Raw genomic sequence first — 20,781 nt, 5'->3', positions numbered from 1 at the left:
GTGACATTGTAGTGAGTAAGCTCAGGAAGTGTGGGACGGAAGAGCAGGCAGTGAGGCAGATTAGGAACTAGTTACAAGTTAGTGCCAGGTCCAGCTGGAGAGCTGTGACCAGTGGAGTCCCCCAGGGATCAGTGCTGGGGCCAGTCCTGTTCATCATCTTCATCAATGACATTGATGAGGGTACAGACAGACAGAGTCTGCTCAGCAAGTTTGCTGATGACACCAAGCTGGGAGGCTTGGCTGAGACAGATAATGCTGTGCTGCCATCCAGAGAGACCTGGACAGGCTGAGAGCTGGGCACAGAGGAACCAGATGAGGTTCAGCAAGGACAAGTGCAGAGTCCTACACCTGGGGAGCAATAATAAACTGCACCAGTAGAGGCTGGGAGGTGATCTGCTGGAGAGCAACCCTATGGAGAGGGAGCTGGGAGTGCTGGTGGGTAACAAGTTGTCCATGGGACAGCAGTGTGCTCTGGTGGCCAAGAAGGCCAATGGGCTCCTGGGGTGTATTAGGAAGAGTGTGTCCAGCAGATCAAGGCAGGTTCTCCTCCCCCTCTACTCTGCCCTGGTCAGACCTCATCTTGAATACTGCCTTCAGTTTTGGGCTCCCCAGTTGAAGAGGGACAGGGATCTGCTGGAGAGGGTCTGAAAGGGGATTTAATGTTTATAAACACCTGAGAGATGGGGTCAGGGGAGAGGGGACAGGCTCTGCTCACTGCTCCCTGGCATAGGACAAGGAGCAATGGGTGTAAGCTGCAGCACAGGAGGTTCCAGCTCCACACAAGGGGGAACTTCTTGACTGTAAGGGTCACAGAGCACTGGAACAGGCTCCCTAGAGAGGCTGTGGAGTCTCCTCTGGAGACTTTCAAGGCCTGTCTGGATGTGTTCCTGTGTGATCTGTTCTAGATTGTGTGGTCCTGCTCTGGCAGAGGGGTTGGACTTGATGATCACCTTGGGTCTCTTCCAACCCCTAACATCCTGTGAGCCTGTGAAAAGCAAATGTTCTAATCTAAACAAATCTGCCTTCAAATGAGCATGAAAATCCAGAAAACAACTGGTTTTGCTTTTTTCCCCCAACCTCTTTTCTCTTAAACCATCTTCTCTTTTCCTCTAGGATGAAACATTAGTGCACTGTAGTCTGAATGAGTTAGAAGATGCTGCACTCACCTTTCCAGTTCTTTTTCAAGATGTCATTTACCAGGTAATTATTACCAACAAAAAAATGTCGACCTTTTGCTTTGTTTGCCACAGGAATTCTTGCTCTGTGTGTTTGTTATCACCTTGTTTAGGGAGAGATAAGCCAGTGTCTGGCGTTTCACAGCTGCTGGGGTTATAAACTATAGGTGTCAGACTTTGCCAGGTGGATGGCCTGCAACAGGAATCCTGTGGAGCACTCTTGCGTTGCCACCACAACACAGTCATGTTGGTCACTGATTACAGGTGGAAATGTTGATGTTGGTCAACAGGTCCAGTTGGAAACTAGTCCAGGTGGAAATGCTTATTTTAAAGAGCAGTGCAGGATCTCTGCAGCAGCTGCAGCTGGTCTTCTTGCCAGAGGGGGGAGGCAGGAACGTTGATGGTTCAGCCGCTCTCACTTCTCAGGTCTCACACGCTGTTCGCTTTCTTCCCTTGGTAACAAAACCCATCCACACTGGTTATCATTTCTGTGTAAAGACATCTTCAGAGCCTGGCACTACCTGCCTTCTGGCTTAGTTGTTGGTCTTGTTGTGCACTTTGCCAGTGCCAGTTTTACCTCCTTACTCCCAGAGTCTGCTCGCTTCTCAGAGTGATTTTTTTCGGTCATCTTGTGGAGGCTGCTAGGCTTTGTGTTTTGCTCTGCTTTCAGAGGTGGTGTGAGTTGTGTCATTTACACTGACATGCCATGAAGGAACCACCATGGGAAGGAGAAACTCTTCCAGCTACCATAAGGTGCTGCACTGCCCCGGGCTGTTGTTCTGAGGTTGTTTGTGTGATGTACCTGGGAGCAGCAGCAGCTACTCCACCATGCAGCTTGTGTGAGATTGGTTCCCACTGTAGTACCTTTGGAGAATAAGCCAGGTCACCAGGCACCTGAAAAGGACACTTGCCCAGGGGTTCTCCCTGATGTTCAGAATGTTTTCTTCACTGTTACTGAGAAGCTGAAATAAGATAAAGCCATGTTTAAAAATTCTCTCTTACTTGATGATAACTGTCACAATGCCAGGTTGGAAGGGACCTTGAGGATCATCTGGTCCTGCACGAATTTCTCCAGGCTGAACTTGGAATGGGCCTTAAATGTAGTTCTTTGGCAGTCCTTGACACTGCTCCCACAATTAGGAGGATTTATTTTTCCTTTTGGTTTTCCTTCCTTCTCTTAAGAGAATGATGTGAGTATTTTCTGCCTCTAAGTGTGGCCTTCTGATTGCATTTTCATGCTGAGATCTAACCAGGATCTTGCCTTTGGGGGATTGAAGTCAATGGAAAGAGTGAAAGTATTTCTGAAGCTTTGTTGACCAGCATTGCACACAAGCCTGTAAACCCTTGAGAAGGCCCAGTTACTGTATGGGTCCTGGGTGAGTTTCCTCCTATCTCTCTGTAAAGTCAGGCCTGGGTTTGCCAAGAAACAGCTCCTTGCAGGCTTAAGAGTCTCCTGGTGTCTTTGAGCACTCTCTCCTGATCACTAGATTCTGTTTTGCTGGGTTTACATCACACTAGACAAAGCATTCCCCTCTTACTAGATTAACAGGTAATAAGCCAGATAAATATTTAAAGGATACAATTAAGTCCATGTTTAACTAGGGCATAATATGCAAAAAGACAAATGATCTGTGGTAACAAAGGCCTTGAGCAACCTGGTCTAATGGGAGGTGTCCCTGCCAATGCCAGGGGGTTGGAATTGGATGGTCTTCAAGGTCCCTTCCAGCCCATTCTATGAATCTATAACAGTTGAAGAAGAGAAGTTTGTTGGTGTTTCATGCTCTCCCTAGCATTTTTAGGCAGTGATGAGCTATTCGTGGGCATTTAAAACATGGGATATTTTGCTTATCAGTTTGGCCATCACCTCTGGTATCCTCCTGGATTAACTTTGCATCTTGAAAGCAATTTCAGCTGGCAACAGAGCAGCAGACACTAAGCTGAGTGAAGTCATGTCAGCAAGTTACTATATTTAAAGCATTGCATAACAGAGCCCACAGCAAACAATGCCGGATGTGAAGGAGGCTTTTCTGATGGGACTTTCTATTAGCATCAAAATATGGACCACTCTGGTGTAGCTTTTCCAGAAGCATTAGCCAATTATCTGCTAATTACTTTTTAAGAGTAGAAGCCAGCTCAGTGTTGAATTTCCTGCTGAATATCTTACTCTCATTAACTCTAATACTGCAGGTGGGATTGGAACTAGATAATCTTCCAGCCCAAACCATTCTATGAAATGTGAGCCTGGCTTCACAACACTTCCATCTCCTCACCCATCTGGAGATCTCAAGTGCTATTGTGCTGCCTTATTTCAGGCTTCTAAGACAATTAATTTTTGTGGTTTATTTATTAGACACTCCCCCCCCCAAAAAAAAAAAAGTAAAATCTCCAAACGGTGGCAGTGGTTAAATTTTGGACTTAGCTTTGTAAAGGCTATTTTTGCTGAAGTTTCCTTAAATCCCACATCTGTTAAGTGCTGTCTTACATCTGCCTGGAAAACCAAAAGAAATGTTCAGCTCTTCAGCTGCAGACTTTAAGCTTTCAATTTGTGTTACTTCACATACTAAGGTAAGCAGATTATCTTAGAAATTTATCCTTTTTTTTTCATGGTAAAGAGGTTTTGTTCTCTTTCTGGGTTCAAGTCACTGACATGGAATCATCTTGCCCTCTGTTTCTGTTGAGGGCACCTTCCTTGCACTAGCAGGCAGATGCTTTCGCTCAGCTCTTCAGCTGAAGTGCATCTTTATGGATCTATCTCAGAATATTTCCCTGTGATCTTTTGTGGTCCTTGAAAGATACTCTGGAGCTCTGTAAGTCAGCTGGAATAGTGTTACAAGTGTTCCATCTTACCCTCACCATCTTGGATGATTTACTTGCTTACTGCAGTAGAGTGAGTAAATGGTACTGGTCATGGATGCCTCCTCCCTGGAGGTGTTCAAGGCCAGGCTGGATGGAGCCTTGAGCAACCTGCTCTCGTGGGAGGTGTTCCTGCCTGTGACAGGGGCTTGGAACTAGATCTTTAGGGTCCCTTCCAACCCAAACTATTTTATAACTGCCTTTGAACGAGTTTCACTCTGCCTGCTTCTCAGAAATAACAGCAGAGCCACCAGACTTTGGGGCTGAAGGGCAGGAAGCTTTCATGTGTCTTGGGCAGCATCCACAAAGAAATCTGGTCCCAGCTTGGGAAGACTCTAAAATTGCCCTTCTGCCCCTGGAAGAGTCCCAGCTGGCTGTGCTTCAGGCAGCTATGTCTGGTGATGACCTGGTCTCTATCTGGAGTCACTTGAGACATGGTACAGTCAGAAATGACCCAGCCAGTTGAGCCTGCAGCAAGACCCCAGCTTGGTGGATCTTGTATGCCTCCTGCAGTCTGAACTGAGGCTGACTGCATGTGCCCTGTGCTTGCAGCAGGCTGTCAGGGATGGTTTGAGTATGAGTTGGCATTTGCCTTAGCCTGCTGCTGGTGTCCAGTGTTCTCAGGGCTCAGTGAGCTGGGCAGGGGGTCTCACCCTGCTGGAGGATGCTGTGTGTAAAGGGTGCTTCACTTTGGCCAGTAAACTAACCTGTCTCTGGGTTTAACCTCCTAAAGTGATGGAGAGGCCATTGGGAGTGGAGGTGTTACAAGTATATTGACAGTCATGGTGGTAATTGCAGAGGTTTTGGCTGCAAGTGGAGGCAAAACTGTTGTGTTTTTTTTAAGAGGTTCACAGAGTGCATCAGGTTGTAAGGGACCCACAAAGGTCATCTTGTGCAACTCCTTTGCAGTTAGCAGGGACACCTCCAACTAGGTCAGGCTGCCCAGGGCCACATCGAGTGATCTTGAGTGCTTCCAGGGATAGGGTCTCAACCACGTCCCTGGACAACGTGTTGAAGTATTTTACTACTCTCATTGTAAAGAGCTTCCTCCTAATGCCCAACCTTTTAGTGCATGTAAGGAAGAACATTTCCCTCCCATCCCACCTTCAAAGAATTAACCTTGTGTGCTTTGAGCAAGGAAGGCATCGAATGACCATTTGGATTTAGCACATTGAGGTTTTGTTGCTATTGAAGTGCCGATGATCCTTTTGGGATGAGAAGACCAACAACCAACCCAAACCCACCAAAAATCTTTGCAGAGGCTTTTCACGTCTTACACTTTTTTTACAGGGAATAATTTCTGCTTATGTTCAGTTCTGTGCCTGTAGTGTTTGAGTTTATGGAAATTTGGGAATGGCTGAAGCCTCTTTTTGCCATCACTTCTGACCCCCGCTCAGTTCCAGTGGAAGAGGTTATTAAGAAGATGCTTTAGTTTGTGTTCTGTAGTGGTTGTACTGATGCTGCTCAGCTGATGAAGCCTGATTCAAAATGTTTACTGAAAGCAACCAGTTTCATTCTCTTCAGAGATTGCCCAAGTTTGGTATTTTTCACTGAAATAATTTCTCACTCCATCAGATTTTCCAGTAAATTTATTAGTCCTCATTTTATCATCTTACACTTTTTGCTCCACAGCCTGCTATCTAATTTAATGTGGTTTGAATTAAGTTGTTGCCCTGCAGGAAGTTACTATTTGCTATTTACTTTATCCACAATATTCATTTTTGACCTAATTTTGTACAAGCTGATAGGTGGTGGTGTGGGTGACAGCTGAAGTACTTTGGCTCTTTACTAAAGTCCATCTCTGCTTCAGGTTTATGTGCGGTTAAGGCCGTTCTTCCGAGAATTCCTGGAACGTATGTCTCAGATTTATGAGGTAAAAACCATCAGCTGCTACTGCTCAACCTTATTTTCAACTGATACTCACATACTTGTATCTAAAATACTTCCTCTTTTCCCTTTTTCACCCACAGATCATTCTTTTTACTGCTTCTAAGAAGGTGTATGCAGACAAGTTATTGAACATTCTAGACCCTAAAAAGCAACTGGTCAGGTAAGAACAGGAAACTGTGTTGTAACAAGTGCTCTTTGCTAGTTAATGTGATGCACTCTTGGGTACCAAAAGCTGTGTTTGAGCTGCTTTGGAATCCACACTGTGAATAAAGAACCTGAACTGAGCACTAGGCTTCTCTTCAGCTGTGGAAATTGAACATGCTATCTATGATTTCTGAGTGTTAGCTATACAACTGGCCTGGGTTTGTTTCTTATTCCGTCACAGAACAATTGCTGGGCTTTGGTTGGTTTTGTTGCTTCTCTCCTTACTACTGAGCTGTGTTTGGAAGTGATTGGCATTTCTCAAGGACAGTTCCTTTAAAGCATAAAGAAATTCTCCCATATGAGATTCTTTCTGTTACTTTCATCTGGAAGGTGAGCTGTGGTAGATGGGGATGTTGAAACCAAAGAGGAGTCTTCTCAGGGAGTTACCCTGCACAGAGCGTCCTATTAAAGCTAGCAAACAGCTACTTGGTTAGAGCTGAGCTCTGTGAGTTCTGTGCCTGGGACGTGGCTACAGAGCTCTTCCCTGCACTGTTTTATCCTAGCACTCTTCAGTGGAAGCTTAATTTTTTTTCCACACATAACAAGATTGCCACTTGGACTGAGACAGAGGCTGCAGCCTTGTTTTCATGTGGTAGCCGAGGCACGCCAGAACTCGCTTTCCCTAAGAGCATAAACTCTTCACTAGTTTCCATCCCGAAACACTCACCCTCTAGCTTGCTTTTGTGACAAACGCAACAGAATCCACGTTTGACTTCAGTAAACTTCCTCACCACTCACTCAAAAAGCAAACAAAATAGACTTGCAGATCCTTTCGTCGTTGAGTACCTGAGCCCAGCTGAATCGCAGAGCACGCAGGGCGTGTCAAGAAGTGCTGTTTACACTTCCAGCAGACCAGTCTGAAAACCTTTCTGCAGGAACCCGATCCAGGTGCTTCAGGACTGCAGTTGTAACTGCATTAGTGCCAGGAGGCAGGGAATCATGCCCAGCCTAAGAGTACTCTAAGAATCAGCAGAAAGCTGAATGTGCTGCATGAATGTGGATGTGATTCATGTAGCAGTGAAAAGCTGCCATTGAGGCATGATGAGTTCTGACGTTAGCCTAAAGGTAGACTTGTCAGCACTCCACATTTGTGACTCAGCCCTCTATATGAACTCACTCAGCTCATTTTCCTCCATAGCAACATTAATAACTCAACCCTGCTATGAAACAAGGTTCTCTGCCCAAAACTTCCTTGAGAAAGACAAGCAGCCTTCAAGGAAGTGCATTAGAGTGGGACTGTCAAATTCACCAGCTCTCTAGTTTCAATTTAGTTTTCAGATATTCCATGAACTGGGAGTTGTTTGGTGTTTTTTTAATCTGCATCCTTTCAGTCTCTCTCCCTTCTGTAATAAATTAAAAGGGAGTAGGCTAATTGGAAGGGAAGAAGTTGATGGAATGTTTTGGCCTCCAGGCTTCTTTTTTTTTTTCACAAGCTTTAATAACTGAAATAGGTTAATTACAAACATGAGAAGGAAACATTTCTTCCCATACCTTGTGTTCTAGTGTGCAGAGGCCCTGTGCTTTGACTGCTGGAACAAAATAAAAGGATAAGAACCCCCCAGAAACTGACTCCTGTGCGAAATTAATCTCTGATCTTGAGGCCTTGCAACATCATTTCAGGATTTTCAGGGGTCCCTTTGGTCAATCCATCTGCAAAAAGGGTGAGAAAGAAAGACCCTGTTGACAAGGGTTAGATCTGAGCCAAGCTTTTCTGTTGCAAACCAAACAGCTGAACTCCATTACTATAAAATCACCTTAACTAAATTTCATCAGCAGAAAGCCCAGAAAAGGATGGGGAAAGAGACTACTTCTTTTAAAAGTAGCTAAGCAGATCCAGAGAGGAAAAAAGTGGATAGCACTTGGCACAGTCAACTCTCTTCATATGCAGTGGCAGTGCTGTGATTTGCCTCATCAATTAGTTTTTTATTAACCACAGGCATCGACTTTTCCGTGAGCATTGTGTTTGTGTGCAAGGAAATTACATCAAGGATCTAAACATCCTAGGAAGAGACCTGTCCAAAACCATCATCATCGACAATTCACCGCAAGCCTTTGCGTACCAGGTAAGGCTGGCAGGAGGCTGCTGACAGCATGCCCCAGGAATGGCAAAAAACTTCCCAAGTCATGGAATTGCAGAATGGTTTGGGTTGGAAAAGATATTAAGTATCACGGAGTCCCAACCATGAACCCAGCACTGCCAGGTCACCACCAAACCATGGCCCTCAGCGCCACATCGCCACGACTTTGAAATCCCTCCAGGGATGGGGACTCCGCCACTGCCCTGGGCAGCCTGGGGCAGGTCTTGACAACCATTTGGGGAAAGAAATTGTTCCTCATGTCCAACCTAAACCTTCTCTGGTGCAGCTTGAGGCTGTTTGCTCTTTTTTCTTGGGAGAAGAAACCAACCCCCTCGTGGCTCCAACCTCCTCTCAGGGACTTGTAGAGAGCCAGTAGGTCTGCCCTCAGCCTCGTTTTCTCCAGGCTGAACAACCCCAGGTCCCTCAGCTGCTCCTCACCAGACCTGTTCTCCAGGCCCCTCGCTAGCTTTGTTGCCCTTCTCTGGACACTTCTGAGCACATCAGTATTCTTCTGGAATTGAGAAGCATCTGAGGGATCTGGGGTTGGTCAGCCTGGAGAAACTTCTTCTCTAGGGTTTGTACTTCAGTTTACAAACCAGGCTGTGCCAATCACTCAGGTTTCCTTCACCACACTGTAAAACCAGGGAGGTTTACTGAAGAAACCATCAGCCCCCTGGACCTGTGACCTGGGCTCTGTGGATTTCTCCTTCTCTAGAGACTTTCAAGACCTGTCTGGATGTGTTCCTGTGTGATCTGCTCTAGGTGGTCCTGCTCTGATCGAAGAGTTGGACTTGATCTCTGGAGGTCCTTTCTAACCCCTAGCATACTATGAGTCTATTTAATGCCAGTGAAGTCAAATCAGAGCATGGTGGGGGCTGGAAGGGACCTCTGGAGATCGCCCAGTCCAACCTCCCTGCTAAAGCAGGGGCACCCACAACAGCTTGCCCAGGATCACAATGACCAGGTGGGTTTGGAAGCTCTCCAGAGGAGGAAACTCCACAACCTCTCTGGGCAACCTGCTGCAGGGCTTCAGCACTCTAGAACCAAACAAGTTTCTCCTCCTGTTCAGATGAAACCTCTTGGCTTCCAGTTTATGTCTGCTGGGCCTTGTCAGTGGTGCCCAGTGACAGCACAAGAGTCTGACTGCATCCTCTTTCCCCCCCACTCTTTAGATTAAAATATCCCTGGCTGAAATGGCACAGGAGAGACAATTGCTTGTGCTTAGACGTCTCCAAGTCACACTCTGGGATGTCAGCTTTCCCAGAACTGCATAGACAAGTGCAGAGTGTGATCTCCAACATCTCACCTACCTTAAAGAAGCAAAAGACCAAACCCCAGTTTGTCTTGGCCTTATTTGCCAGAGGCATAGCTGGGTTCTGTGTCTTGTACACAAAACGCTCTCCAAATTCCAACACTCTTCCACTCAGCAGGACTTTCAGAGCTGCTTCTGTCACAGCTTTGATGGGGAGGTTTTTACGGTGCTGTATGTAAAGAAAAGAGATCTCTTGGAAGATAATTTGAATGCAACCTTCAGGAGAAGAATACATATTAATGAGCTCAGGCTTGCAAACACTTTTTTTCCCAAAAAAAAAGCTATTTCAGAAGTCCTGTTTTGAGATCAATCAAGTGTAAGTCATGTGTTGATGGTGGGTTTTATTTTCCTTCAGCTTTCCAATGGAATTCCTATAGAAAGCTGGTTCATGGATAAAAATGACAATGAACTCCTAAAATTGATTCCATTTCTGGAGAAACTTGTAGAGCTGGTAAGTGACTCCTTCATGAGGCTCTTCCCTACCCACTGCCCAACAATGTTAGTTGCTCTTTTTAAGGATTTTCACAGGTTTTTAATCTATTTTTATAGTTTTTGAGTCAGTGAGCTGTAGACTGCTGGAAGCGGTGCCTGGCTCTCTGCAAAGGCTGCTCTGGGCAGCATTTTGAAGCAACAGATAGCTTCTGTTAGATAGCAAAAGGCTATCTAACATAGATAGCAAAGGCAGACTTAGATAGCAAGAGGCAGACAGACATTTCTAACTGCTTTTAATCAAGAAAAGGAGAAGGGTCACATCTTTTCGAGTGAAACTGAGGCTCTGGAGGCATTTTAGCTTAAATAGTGCCCACCACTGACTGTGCTGCATACCTGAGTTGTTGTGGATGTCCTGTAGCCGTGGCTCTAAGTCTCTTGTAGTTGCATATATTCATGGTTGATATTTTTGTTGTATGAAAAAGGCAGACAGACATTTCTAACTGCTTTTAATCAAGAAAAGGAGAAGGGTCACATCTTTTAGAGTGAAACTGAGGCTCTGGAGGCATTTAGCTTAAATAATGCCCACCACTGACTGTGCTGCATACCTGAGTTGTTGTGGATGTCGTGTAGCCGTGGCTCTAAGTCTCTTGTAGTTGCATATATTCGTGGTCGATATTTTGTTGTGTGGAAAACACCAGTGCTAGAAAACCTGACCCAGTTCAAGTCTTGGTTTCTAGGTGTGTTCACTCCCCTAAAACCTGCCCTTTGTTTTTGTTCCCCTACAGAACGAAGATGTCCGACCTCACATCAGAGACAGATTTCGCTTGCATGATTTGCTACCCCCCGACTAAAGCCTTTTTTGTCCCGTTACCGAAGGGGGAGAAAATGCAGGACCCTTTTTTTGGACTGACACAAAACATTGCCATTACTGTTGAAATTTTGCATTTTTGTACCCCCGTCTTGCTTTTCTTATCTTTGGTGCCCAACAATAATCAAGGGTTACAGAAAGAGACTTTCTCTCTGAGGTGGAATCCATGCAGTACAATACAGTAGGTAGGCTAGAGCAGAAAAGTCTTTAGAACTAGTGCAACTCCAAGGAAAAAAACAACAACAACAACAAACAAAAACCAACTTTTTTTTTTTTTTTAATGTCCAGGACATCTGCAGTCTATAAAGAATTCTGTTTCTGCCACCAGCAGTTTGACCTGTTGAAACACAGGATTTTCTGATACAACAGAGATTGAAAATGGACTCTTTGTTTTCTCTCTGTTCGGTGCTCTAAGTGGGTTCGTAGCCACTTTTCTGTTACTTCTAAGATTTCTCATTTCAACAGGAATGGCCAGTAAAAGATGTTCTACTTTTTCTTTTTTTTCCTGTTAAGGTTTATAACCTTTTGACTTTTCTTTTTTTTTCTTTTTTCCCCCCTGACCTGTGTTAGATTAGGATTTCATTATGCATTCCTCTTCAGTTGAGGCGCTTCATAGGTTCGGGTTTATTTCATTTTATTTCAGGAACTAGCCAAATTTTCAGAGCTGTTTGTTTGTGAGTTGGTTTTTTTGTTTGGGGCTTTTTTTTTTTTTATTAAACAGTTGGCTGGCCGTTTTCCTGCTTCCTCTGCCTGCATACTGTATATTTGTTTAAAAATACTCTCTAGGTTTAGCCCGTGTAAGTTTCATTTAGAGAGAGAGAGAGAAAAGAAAAACCAACCCTCCCTCACTTCCCAGCATTTATATTTTCTTTCTGTAATATTCTACTGTAGTTGAAATCTTTTAAACAAACAAAACAAAAAAACCCACACACACACACAAAAAAAAAAATCAAGAGACTGGCTAGATAAGAAGAATCTAAGAATTACTAACATTCAGAATGTTTTAAACCATTGTGATGGCATGTTCTTGGGACAGACAATATCTTGCAGTGGCACAAACAACCGATGGACAAAGGAATACCTCAGACTATGCTGTGCATGCCAATCTTGACAGGAGAACTAGAGCTTGGCCACACCTCTTAGGTTCGATGCAATTCAATTACTGCTGCCTTGTTTCCTCCAAGATTGAAGTGTTCTGCACAGTGGCTCAGTATTTTCAGACGTTTTTGGCATGGGCTGGGGGGTACCCCTGTGACACTCTGCGTTACAATCAGTCCTAGAGCCGGGGTGACAGCGAAGGGACCCGGCGGCCGCTATGCACAATCCTGTGGTACAGACACTCCAGGCCCCCGCCGCAGCCCCACTGGTTTCTCTTGTTCTCTGGAAGTAGTCTCTCAGCCTTTGGTTCTCTAATGCAGCCACTCCAGGAGGTGGATATTTTTATAATGGTGTGTCTAATAATCTCCTTTTTCCAGAGGCTTTTTAGGGAAGGGATCATTTGTAAAAGGTTGGGGCCCGCTCTGCCTCTCGACTGCATTACCCCCGCCGCAGGCTCAGACTGTTTGTGTGTCAAAGATGTCACAGAACGGCACTTTTTCTAAAGAGAAGTTTGATATTTTGTATGCTTGTTAAGAAAGTACAGTATTGGAGATTAAAGGTGGACAGCTGATAATTGAGAAGTATGGCAATTAATTTTTTATGTATATTTACCTGTTTACTTGTACAATTTTTATTGTACAAAAAAAATTTACATGCAGCTTCATTTTCAAATGAGTCCTTAAAATAAGGAAAATCTTTTTAGGAAGACATTTAATTTTTGTATTTTTGATTTTAAAGGAAAAAAAAAAAAAGAAAAAAAAAGGACAAAAAAAAAAAAAAAAAAGGCATGAGTTATGTCAACTTTTTTCCAGTGTATTAATGAAGATTTTAACTTTTCATCAGGTTGAGTGTTTTCTTACTATATTCTCTGTTGTGTACGTAGCTAGCACATTGTGTCACTGAACTGTTTAAAGAACTTAGCATGTAGAGCAAAGCCTGTTTTGTGGAAAATCCTTATTCATTTAAAAAAAAGAAAACAAACCCAACAAAACGAAAAACACAAAAAAAATCTATTCATCATGGCAGGCTTTCTGCAAAAACAAAACATAACAAAAAAAAAAAGAGGAAAAAAAAAGACTAAAAAAAAAAGAAAAGGAAGGACAAAAAAAAAAAGTGAAAACATTTGCAATTCAGAATACTGTTTTTTTTGTATTTAAAGAAAAAAAAAAAGGTATTTTGCTTGCAGGAAAGAAATACTACAGATTCATTTTAATGAGAATCTTTTAAATGTATTTATCTTTAGGGCATCTGGGCATCTTTACGCTGTTTGTCTTATGTCTTTATTGAAATAAAATGTACATAACATTACCTTTAGATATGCTTTTGTGCAGCCATGTCAAGCCCTGCCACCAACCCCCCCCCCCGCCTTCCTCCTGCCTTTTGTTTGGGTTCTTTTTATCTCTGTGAGATGGTTCTGAAATTATTGAATGGGTTTTGAAAATGGTCAGCTTGGATTTGAGTTGTTCCCTGCTTTGCCAGCAGTGTAGTTTGTTTTATTTCAGTTACCAAACTCTTTGGATTTGGATTTACTCGGTTCCAGTGGTGAAACCCTGGTGAATGTGGGGTTCTTCCTTGTTTCTCCAAACAGCTGCCGTGACACTGCTACATTTTTATGTTTATACACACTAAGGCTTTACATTTCACTCCTCTGCCAGAACAAAGTGGGCTTTGTTAAGCAGATCGTTGCTTTTCTCCACCTGTAAACAGAGAGGATCACCTCTTTAGAGAATGTCCTTCAACACCTGGGCCCTGACTTTGGCTAAAACCATTCTGGAAGTGCTTTCTTTTTTAGCTAAGGAAACCAAAGTGTTTGCTGCACTTTACAGCTGGATCTGTCTTGTGATGATCAGCTCAGTGAGAGGAATCAAAATGTCAGCTGAAGGATTTAGCTCTAGGTAGGTGCTCAAGAAGAGTCCCAAGAGACTGCTTAGCAAATGCATTAACTATCTTCATGTCCTGTACATCTGGTGATTCTCTTGCTGAACTTCCTTTGCAGAAGGACTCTGCTGCCTTCAAAATGTAAGTTCCTCAAGATGTTCAACACGTCTGGCAAAAGGGTCTCGGCACGAAGCAAAGCTTTCACCCCTCAGGTCTCAAGGTGAGCGTTTATTGTTTGTCCAACACAAGTCTGGAGGGAATGGTGCACACCAAGACTGACTGGGGGAGTCTCTACCACATGTGTGACTCAAGTCTTGAATGCAGAACTGTGCAACTGAAGCAGTTAACCCTGGAGCCAGATCATTTCTTCCAATGTTATGTATATTCAGGAAAAACAACATCCTATTTCCAAAGCTCTCCATGACTCCATTTGTGGTCTTTTGCTTGCTGGTGGCAGTGATCTGTTGATTTTACACACCTACTTGTGCTCTAGGGTTTAGCAGCAAAATATCTTTCATACTTACTTTGGCAATACATGGTCTTTTTCTCCTTCAGTTGGTGTGTAGCTAGAATAGCTTCACCTTGGTGCAGCTGTCATCCTGTCCACTTTGGGTTCGTGTCACTTCCATCTGCGTAGGAAAACATCTTGTTGCTTCTTCTGAAATGGACCAGGAAGGCTACATGTTTCCAGACCTGATTCAGATTGCCTCAAAACAGGAGTGGCCTCAACCAGAGGCATGTGCAGGAGACATAGCTCCTTGCCACAGAGCACGTCCGTGTGTGATCAGAGATACTTGAGTTTGGAGGAGGTCATGGTGCTGGCTCAGCCTGCAGAGCTGCTGGAGTAGGTCCCACTGCTCACTGGGAGAAGCCTGTGTCCTTTTTGTCACATCTCCCCAGGCATGGTTCTTTCTACCTTCAGTGTCAACCATGTTGATGGTTGGATTGGTGCAGCTGAAGAGGCATCTAGCCCTCATGGGGAGAGAGGGTGGATGAGGAGGTGGAGTGGGTGGAAATCTCATCAACCTGTCTGCAGCGCTGTGGCCCTGCAGTCTGAAGCCACCCTTGTTTGTTTGGTGTTTCAGGACAGCTTACCTTACCCAAATACCCTGCTGGGGAAATGCCCCTGCTCCTCTGGTCTTCCTTCTGGCTCTGGCTTTCTGACAGTGTCACACTGCAGATTGGACCTCTAAATCTTCACCTAAGCCAGCTTGGATCAGCCATGCATGGTTAGGGTATTAAAGCAGACGATGGGACTCGTAACCTCACAGTTCACACAACCACCAAAGCGAGACCCTGCGTGTGCTGAGGAGGGGAACTGTGGCTGCTGTGCCAGCTGGGTGACTCCTGGTGCTCCTGAGGGAGCACTGGGGTCGTGCTAAGCACACCTTACTATGGGAAATTAGTCAAGTTAACCATGCCTCTTTCTGCCCCCTGTTGTGTTCTGCTGGAGGGACTTGGAGAGCAAAGCTAAAATCTCAGTGAGAAATTACTGTTTGCATGATCAAAATCAGTCTAGATACAGAGAGATGAGTTAGAGCTTGGTAGAATTCAGGAAGTTGAGGCCAGAATGTAAAAATTCACAACCTCTGGTCAGTTCAAAAGCTGAGAGCATCTACTGCTGTGATACCAGCTCAGCTGGACATGTTTGTTCCAGCAGAAGCCAGGAGAAAACAAGCATTTTTGTGTTAAATTAATGCCTTCCACTGTCAATAGAGTGTTAAATGAAACGAGTGTCCTCCTGGTGAAAGGGCTTGATGGTGCCTGTGAGCTGCAGTTGTGCCAAGTCCATGTTTCATTCCACTAAACTTTAAATTCATTAGCAAAGGCAAACAGCAGAAGAAATCGAACAAGGATAGTCCCAGCATGGTGTCAGACATGGGGCACAGCTAGGTCATGGCCCTCAGCTCCTCAGAGCGAGATAAAAGACTTTGGGTTTAGAATTCAGATGTCTCTCTAGTGGAAATAATCCAGCCCAGGAGTTCTGTGGCAACAAGCACGTTTTGAGGACTGGCATTAAAAGGGAAAATGCATCCTGTGAATAGCCTAACCTTAGGTGTGAAGACAAGAAGACCTGGGATAGCAGCAGTGCTCACAAGTGCATGTTCAGGCTTGCATCTAGAGGTGAAGTGGGGACCTAAGATGATCTTCCTAACAGATGTCTTGGTGTGGCTTTTAGTGTGTGGATCAGTCTTAGAGCATTGCTTCCCACCTGCTGGGCCACTCACTCCCTGAACATTGAGGGGCTGGAGCAGGCCCTGGGTATAGGCTGGGAAGGTTATGGAGGGGCCTCTTGAGCAGCAGCAGGGCTGAGGCTCCCTGGGGCATTTCAGAAGGAGAGCACTTCACACGTGGCAAGCAAGAGCTGTTTTACACAAAGTAGATGTTGTAGAAAATAAATGTCTTAGAAAAATAATTTAATAAAGGTTGCAGTCCATGTTCCCAGCCTGGCCCTCACTTGTCCTTGGCGTGTGTGGGGCCACAGCCTGGCTCCAGCCAGTCAGCTCTGTTCACTATGGGGGCGGCCTGCCCCATCCTTGGGAGCAGAGAGAAGCTGGGGTCCCAGCAGCAGGGGTGCAGCCTGTGTCCTCCTCATGCCTCCAGCACGCAGACGTAGGTGGTCCAGGGCCCGCACACCACCTCCTCTGCCCGCAGCCCCTCCGCTGCCAGGTACTTAACAGGGCGTGGCTGGTCAGAGCTGGCATTGTCTCCATGGCCCAGCTGCCCGTATTTTCCTGCAGACACCACAGGGGCTGGGGCCTCTGCAACAGCTCCTAGTACAGCCAGCTCCAGCCCTGAGCCCTGCAGTGCTGCACAAGTGCCAGCAGCCACCCATAGGAAGCACAAAGCAAAAGCTGCTTCGGGGGGAGGGGGTTGGCATCACTTACCCCAGCCCCAGGTGTAGAGATCACCAACGCCTGCAAACCAGACAGCACCCATCAGCACCCCAGGGTGCTGCCAGCCGCTGCCCCCATCCTGCTGTCAGGCAGCAGCAAGGGCCAGGATGCTGCCCGTGCCCCTCGCCGGGCACTCACTTGTGACAACGGCAGTGTGCCGGGACCCGCAGCTGACCCTGCTGACCTCCAGCTGCTGTGGCAGATCTAGCAGCGCAGGGAAGGCCTGGATGGAGATGAACGCAGCGTCCTCGGCTGCCGGCTGCTCCCGGCATGATGCCACCTCAGCAGCTCCTGGAAGGAGCCAACTCTCAGCTGCTGGGAGGGACAAGGCTCGAAGCCCCCCACCCCAAACAGCAGCATCCTCACCTGGACCTGTGTCCTTGGTCTGTGCCCGCTCTTCTGCCAGTGCTTTACAGGGCAGAGCCAGCTGGCCAGACTCGTTCCAGCCCCACACGTAGAGATCTCCTGCCTCTGTGGTGAGGAGAGCATCAGGGGGCCCCAGAGCAGAGCTCAGCCCTGAACCTCCCCAGCAGTGGCCGTGGCTGGGTGCTCCAGGGGAACTGGCACCAGCCATGCATAGCACAGCCAGCACTGTGCACCAAGGTCACAGAAGATGGGTCCTGCTGGGGCCATGTACTGCCACCAGCCACCCTGCCCCCCCTGCCCCCAGCACAGCCTCTCACCGCTAATGCAGGCCGAATGCCACCCGCCAGCTGCCACTGCCGTCATGGGCACACCACCCAGTGCCTCCACCACTCGTGGCTGTGGCTCCGACTCCAAGGTGCCATGGCCAAGCTGCCCATGCCTGTGGGGACACACAGATGGACAGAGGCATAGGGTGGAAGGCAAGAGGAGTGGGCCAGATGCTTCTCAGTGGTGCCCAAAAACAGGCACAAACTGGAACCCAGGAGGTGTCATCTGAACAGAAGGAGAAAAATACTTTGTTGTGAGGGTGCTGGAGGCCTGGAGCAGACTGGCCAGAGAAGCTGTGGAGTCTCCTTCTCTGGGCAGATTCCGAATCCCCTGGCCCTTGTGATGCTGGGCAAGCTGCTGTTGATGCCCCTGCTTTAGTAGGAGGAGTCGGACTGGATGATCTCCAGGGGTCCCTTCCAGCCCCCACCACGCAGGGATTCCATGACAACATTACTAGAAGTGGAACAGCAAGGGCAGCACCCACAGAGCCCAAACTACCAGAAAATACCTTGCAGAGAGCATAGAATGGGCTGGGCTGGAAGGGACCTCCAAAGGTCATCTAGTCCAACCCTCCACCACCCTCAGCTACACCAGGTCACCAGGAGTTCTTGCACCCAGGTGCACCTGATGGATGTGAAACAGGGAGCTGGGGATAGAGATCACGTTCAAGACTCTTGTACTGAAGGAGAAGCCAATAGCTGATGCCAGCTCTGTCTCATAAGCAGCACCTCTGATGGTGGGTTAGAGCTGTTGTGGCACCACAAAGGCACAGGAATAGAGGCAGCTGAACCCTGCCCTGATTTAAAGCAGCAGGTGAAGGATGTGGGTGGGCACAGCCATTGTGCCCACATGAAGGAGAGGTTTATGCTGAGCTGACAGACCAACAACCTCAGGCAGGAACCTACCCTGACAGCATGGAGTATCTTGGCATTGCCACAGGATCCAGGGAGCATCTGAAAGACTGGAAAGCTGGGCACGTGCTTTAGAGGATAAATCCCTCTAGCTGGGGTGATTGAGCTGCCAGTAATAGGCACCAGTGTGACAGACTTCTAGGTCAGATCCCAAAACAGGGCTGTTACAGCTGACACCATACCCTGTGGCTGTGGTAACAGAAGAACTGACCATTGTCATCTGACATGCCCAGTGTTGGATGCCACGGGAGCAGTGTGGCAGGACCAGGGGGGAGGGTGACACACCCCAGACATTGAAAGATGCCACAGACTCAGGAGGGACTGCATGGACCTCCATGGACTTGCAGAGAGACCTGAGTGTCCCTGGAGGCTGCCCTCATGGGGTCACGAAGCAGAGTCCCCACAGGAGCCAAAGCCCTAGCACTGATGGAGGAAATGGGACTGCCCAAGGGGCCACCTAGAGAGGCTGGCAGTGGCCTTCAGGAAGAGTACCCCAGGGATGCCAACAATGACAGGCAAGGCCGAGATTGCTTATTGACAGCAAGAAAAATGTCAAATTTGGGTGCGGGTACAAAAAACAGGACAAACAAGGAACAGTACTGGGGACAACCTGCTGAGGCTCCTGCTGCACCTCTGGCCTGAGGACATGGCTGAGAGTGGAGCCCAGTCTCCTGGAGTGACACCCTAATGCCAAGCTATGCAGGAGGGCGAGGGACCCCCAGCATGCTGCACTCCACAGCCTTCCCCCAAGTCCCCACAGTCCCTCCAACAACTCCGATGCTGACACCGAGCAGCACAGGGAGGTCCGGAGAAAGGACTAGGACTGCAGCAGCTGTATGCAATCGAGTTAATAGTAACGGCAGCTCACTAACTGCCCTGAGGAAGCACAGGACAGGAGGGAAGGAGCAGTGTGCACGCTGGTCTGTCAGCTGCTCATGCAATCACTTGATTATCTCATCCTGTCAGCACTAGAGAGGCTTCAACTAGTTTGTCTGTTGAAAGCTAAAAGCCAGTGGAGGGGCTCAGACCCTAAGGGGACCTCTCCCGTTGCCACCCTCACCTGCATCGCCCACATCGTACGCCCTCGTGATTCCCTCTGCACCCCCCAACACCCTCAGATGGATCTGTCCACTGCAGCACCTTCCCAGCTTCAAGCACCGTCACAACTTGAATCTCCTACTGTAGCCCTCCCGGTAAACCTGCTGCAAAACCTCCTTGATGTGACGCTTCTCCTGCACCCCAAATCCCTCCTGTATCCTTTCTGTACCCCTTGTACCTCCTATGCTGCCCCTTGCACCCTTCACGTGGGGCATCCCCGGTACCCCGGAGCTCACCTGCCGCCTCCCCAGGCGTAGACCTCACCGGTTTCGCCCAGCACCAGGACGTGTTCGTGGCCCAGGACAAGCTGCTGGGCCCGCACCGTCCCGGGCAGCGGGGTGAAGAACGGCGGCCGCGGCGCGGCGAAGCCTCCGGGCAGCAGCGGCAGCAACGAGGCGGTGGACTCCGGTGCCTGAGTCTCCGGCGGCAGGTCCCGGCTCCAGGCCGGTGGCTCTGTCGCCCCTCGCAGAGCCGCCGCCCGCGGCCATACCCGGACCGCCGCCGGCCCTCGCAGTACCAGGTGGGTCTCGGAGGGCAGCGCCTCGGTCCAGCCCGGCAGCGGCCGCCGCAGCCCCGCGCTCCGCACCTCCAGCCCCGCACCTGCCGCAACGGGAGTCAGAGACCCCGGGGCCAGCGGGAAAACCGGCGCTGGGGGGACAGACAGAGCCTAGGGGCACAGGCACTGGAGGGGGGAGTGCGGGGACATGGGAACCGCCGGGAGAGGACAGAGCAGCCCGGCAGGGAGAGAAGCATCCGGGGCACAAGGGGCCATCGCGGGGAGCTAAACACAAGGGACAGCCTGGGCGGCTGGGGACAGCGACGAGGACATGAGAACAGCCAGCGGAGGGCTGAGCAGCCCCGAGACGGGGCAGAACCATTAGGGAGGACCGGAAGGTCCGGGGTGTACGGGGACAGCCCGGGGAACGCCTCCTCCGCTCGGACAGACACGTTCCAGAGGAGCCGAAGCAGGCCGGCTTGGGTGTGGGGTGTCCATCGTAGTGACTGGCATCAGAGGAGGGGGCGGCCGGACCGGCGCGACTGGCCAGCGGCACGGGGAGGCGGGCAGCGAGGGGCCGGGGGGCGCTCACCGGTCTCCACGACCACGTAGCTCCAGGCGGGCCACACGCGGCGAATACCCCCGGGGCCAGGCTCCAGCCGCCGCGGGTCCGGGCCCAGGCCCGACTCCCCTGCCGCCTCCTCGGTGCTGAAGCCGAAGACAAACCAGCCGCGGCGGCACGGGGCCGCCATGGCGGGGCGGGAGGGAGGAGGCGGCGCCGAACAAACACCGGGAGGAGACTGAAGGGGGCGGGAGGGAGGAGGCGGCACCGGGAGGAGACTGAAGGGGGCGGGATGAGACACAAGCCAGCCGCACGGAACGACGCGAGGCAAGGGAA

At 48.4% G+C, this 20,781-nt stretch overlaps 2 protein-coding genes across 4 annotated transcripts in view; one reads left to right on the top strand and one right to left on the bottom strand.

Annotated features, from left to right (window-relative positions):
• The window catches only part of CTDSPL2 (CTD small phosphatase like 2), a 48,396-nt gene extending 35,172 nt beyond the window's left edge, over positions 1-13,224 (top strand). For both annotated transcript variants that reach the window (XM_064157778.1, XM_064157777.1), the window contains exons 8-13: positions 1,114-1,200; positions 5,839-5,901; positions 5,999-6,078; positions 8,059-8,185; positions 9,868-9,963; positions 10,730-13,224. In XM_064157778.1, coding sequence (XP_064013848.1) covers positions 1,114-1,200; positions 5,839-5,901; positions 5,999-6,078; positions 8,059-8,185; positions 9,868-9,963; positions 10,730-10,795 — 519 coding nt within the window. In that variant the 3' untranslated portion in view covers positions 10,796-13,224. The remainder of the gene's footprint in view (positions 1-1,113; positions 1,201-5,838; positions 5,902-5,998; positions 6,079-8,058; positions 8,186-9,867; positions 9,964-10,729) is intronic.
• Positions 13,225-16,188: 2,964 nt separating this feature from the next.
• RCCD1 (RCC1 domain containing 1) lies at positions 16,189-20,720 on the bottom strand. 2 transcript variants are annotated; one of them, XM_064157780.1, is made up of 7 exons: positions 20,476-20,720; positions 19,624-19,987; positions 17,369-17,490; positions 17,052-17,156; positions 16,824-16,976; positions 16,677-16,706; positions 16,189-16,523 (listed from the first exon to the last, which is right to left on the bottom strand). In XM_064157780.1, the coding sequence occupies exons 1-7, from the start codon at positions 20,633-20,635 to the stop codon at positions 16,381-16,383; spliced, it is 1,077 nt and encodes a 358-aa protein (XP_064013850.1). In that variant the 5' UTR covers positions 20,636-20,720; the 3' UTR covers positions 16,189-16,380. The 2 variants fall into 2 exon arrangements, with proteins under 2 accessions (XP_064013850.1, XP_064013849.1); XM_064157779.1 differs by having other exon boundaries at positions 16,870-16,976.
• Positions 20,721-20,781: the final 61 nt, after the last annotated feature.

Source organism: Pogoniulus pusillus, chromosome 17, assembly GCF_015220805.1.
Source record: "Pogoniulus pusillus isolate bPogPus1 chromosome 17, bPogPus1.pri, whole genome shotgun sequence".
Lineage (NCBI taxonomy): Eukaryota > Metazoa > Chordata > Aves > Piciformes > Lybiidae > Pogoniulus > Pogoniulus pusillus.
This window is presented reverse-complemented; position numbering and strand designations above follow the sequence as displayed.